This window comes from Sprattus sprattus (genome assembly GCF_963457725.1).
Source record: "Sprattus sprattus genome assembly, chromosome: 2".
NCBI classification, from domain to species: domain Eukaryota; kingdom Metazoa; phylum Chordata; class Actinopteri; order Clupeiformes; family Clupeidae; genus Sprattus; species Sprattus sprattus.
In genome coordinates, this window is record NC_137921.1 from 2,110,362 (window position 1) to 2,112,949 (window position 2,588).

The window sequence follows — 2,588 nt, forward strand, 5'->3', positions numbered from 1 at the left end:
ATCGCCTAGCCTTAGGAACTGTTTTAACAGTGTTCGGCAGGTTGACACGGTTTCGAATAGTTCAGAGTTGTGGAACTTTTGTGTTCGTCCCAACTGAGCTACGTGATTGCTTGCATTAAATAACTGTCTTAACATGGTTCTGCAAGTAATCGCGGTAGCAACGTTGTTGTTCTGGGCCTCGCACTTAGCCTAAAAAGCACTTGAAATCGTTCGTAAGAGGAATCCTACGTTGCAGACCGGTTTCCCGACGCGGCACTTAGTTAAGTGTATCTTTCGTTGAGAAGAATTCTACGTGTGGTCAGGACCAGTAGTAACTTCACACTTAGCGATTTAATCCACCAGGGGCGTCGTTCGGAAGAAAGGGGAATTAAAAAAAAAAACATGGCTACTTGAAGCGAGGAATATTTTACATTAATAAAGCTATCTACACAACTTTTTATATGTTTATAATGACTCGGTTTGATCTGAAATGTGCTACGCAACCAATGCAGAGTATGTAGGTCTTAACTGAAGCTTTCAGACAGTAGTTTTATGGCACAATTAGCGCTTATGCCACCACTCCATTGGCTTATATGGTAGCTTTCTAGCTAGATGGTTGTTTCGTGCCCTACACAGTTGTATACATATATATTTGCAACCATGTTCTTCATTGAAACTTTTTTTAAATCGCTAGTTTCATAGCTCATACAGTCACGCATGACGTACGCTTCAACCCCCTCGACACATTAAAGATTATACAAAATAATATGTTATTGAACTAAGGAGATGGCTTTTCTGACTGTGTAGTTAGGCTGCAATATTAGGAAATTGACATGTCATTGAGCCGGGCTGGAAATCAATCAAGAGGGTTGCACCCGCTAGCCCTATATCAAGGTAGTGCTGAGTTACACTCTTCGAGGAGTAAAGATGGCGGGTCTATTGAGACTAATTCAAATGAATCAGAGGATTCGGCGACGGCGCAGCCGTCTTGTTATCATTAATGCTGAGCTGAGGGTACGTTTCAACCCCCTCGACATTTTGTCAGATGGGGAGGTACTGTTGCGCTATCGCCTGCCCCGGGGGGAAATCCTAGGGTTATTGGACATCGTGTCCCCCCTGATAACAAGGGCAACAAGGCGCAACTATGCCCTGAGCCCCATGGTCCAGCTCCTGGCGGCATTGCGCTTTTATGCCACTGGGAGTTTCTTACAGGTGGTGGGCGATGGAATCGGGCTCAGCAGGGCAGCCGTATCGAAGTGTGTGGCGGCTGTCACTGCTATATTGGCCCAACACGCACAGCAACATATACGTGTGGCAGAGACACCACAGCAGAGGTTGACCGAGAACGTGCAGTTCCACCAAGTGGCGGGCATTCCCCGGGTGATTGGGGTGGTGGATGGCACCTTCATCCCAATTGCCAACCCAACGCTGATGGATGCGGCGTTCATCTGCCGGAAGGGCTACTCGGCCTTAAACGTCCAGGTCGTCGTGGACTCTAAAGGCCTTTTCATTGATATCGTGGCGAAATGGCCAGGAAGCGCCCACGACGCATTCATCTGGGCCGACTCAGCTGTGGGGCGGGATGCGGCCGCAGGAGTGTTTGGGAGGGGGATCTTCCTCGGGGATAGTGGCTACCCGCTCAGATCCTACCTCCTTACTCCTGTGGCCAATCCCGCTACCGCAGCTGAGGAGAACTACAACAAGGCCCACATCAGGACCAGGGGCCTGGTGGAGCGCGTGCTGGGTCAGTGGAAGCTGAGGTTCCGCTGTCTCCACCGCTCAGCGGGAGGGCTGCGGTTCACTCCGGAGCGGAGCACTCGGGTGATAGTCGTCACAGCCATCTTACATAACATGGCTGTGCGGGCTGGCGGCTATCTCCCTGAGGAGGAGGACGACGACGAGGACGATGATGCCAACCCTCCCCCACCCGAAGGTCGTGCTGAACTACACCGGTCCGGTCTTCGGGTCCGGCAGACCGTCATTAACCTCTTTGTTTAATTTTGTTTTTCCCTTTGTGTTTTGTTCTCCCAATGATCTGTGACTCCACCTGCCTGATCACGCATGTTGAGGCCAAGTGCCTGGGCTCCGTTCACGACTCCCGTATATTCAGGCAGTCTACATTGTGCCACAGCTTTGAACAAGGTATAGCAAATCTCATGTCATTCAGAAATGGATTATTTTATGTAGAGGTTATCCAACTTTGTTCATATCATATACTAGGGAATAATGATGGCCTCCTGATTGGGGATAGGCGGTACGCATGCCGGCCTTGGTTTATGACCCCCTATATAGAGCCAGCCCCAGGCCCTGAGGTGCGCTTTAACGGTGCCCTTGCTCGGACGAGGGGTCAAATTGAAATGACCTTCGGGCGACTCAAGGGACGCTTTCATTGCCTGCGGGGGATGAGGGTGGCACCGGACAGGGCCATTGCCATCACAGTGGCGTGTGCCATGCTCCAAAATGTGGCCACACTGAGGAGGGAGAGGCTCCCAGTAAGTCAGCCCTCATGAGGACGATCTGCTGGAGCCTCTCCCGAATCATGATCTGACTGGACTGGCTGCAAGGGACGTCATTGCCCACAACCATTTCGGATAGCTGTCCAGGATGGC

General features: G+C 50.9%; 1 protein-coding gene across 1 annotated transcript; it reads left to right on the plus strand.

Annotated features, from left to right (window-relative positions):
* Positions 1–906: 906 nt before the first annotated feature.
* On the plus strand, positions 907–1,977 carry LOC308360939 (putative nuclease HARBI1; the record flags this gene model as incomplete). Its single annotated transcript, XM_080833117.1, has 1 exon — positions 907–1,977. The coding sequence occupies one exon, from the start codon at positions 907–909 to the stop codon at positions 1,975–1,977; it is 1,071 nt and encodes a 356-aa protein (XP_080689243.1).
* Positions 1,978–2,588: the final 611 nt, after the last annotated feature.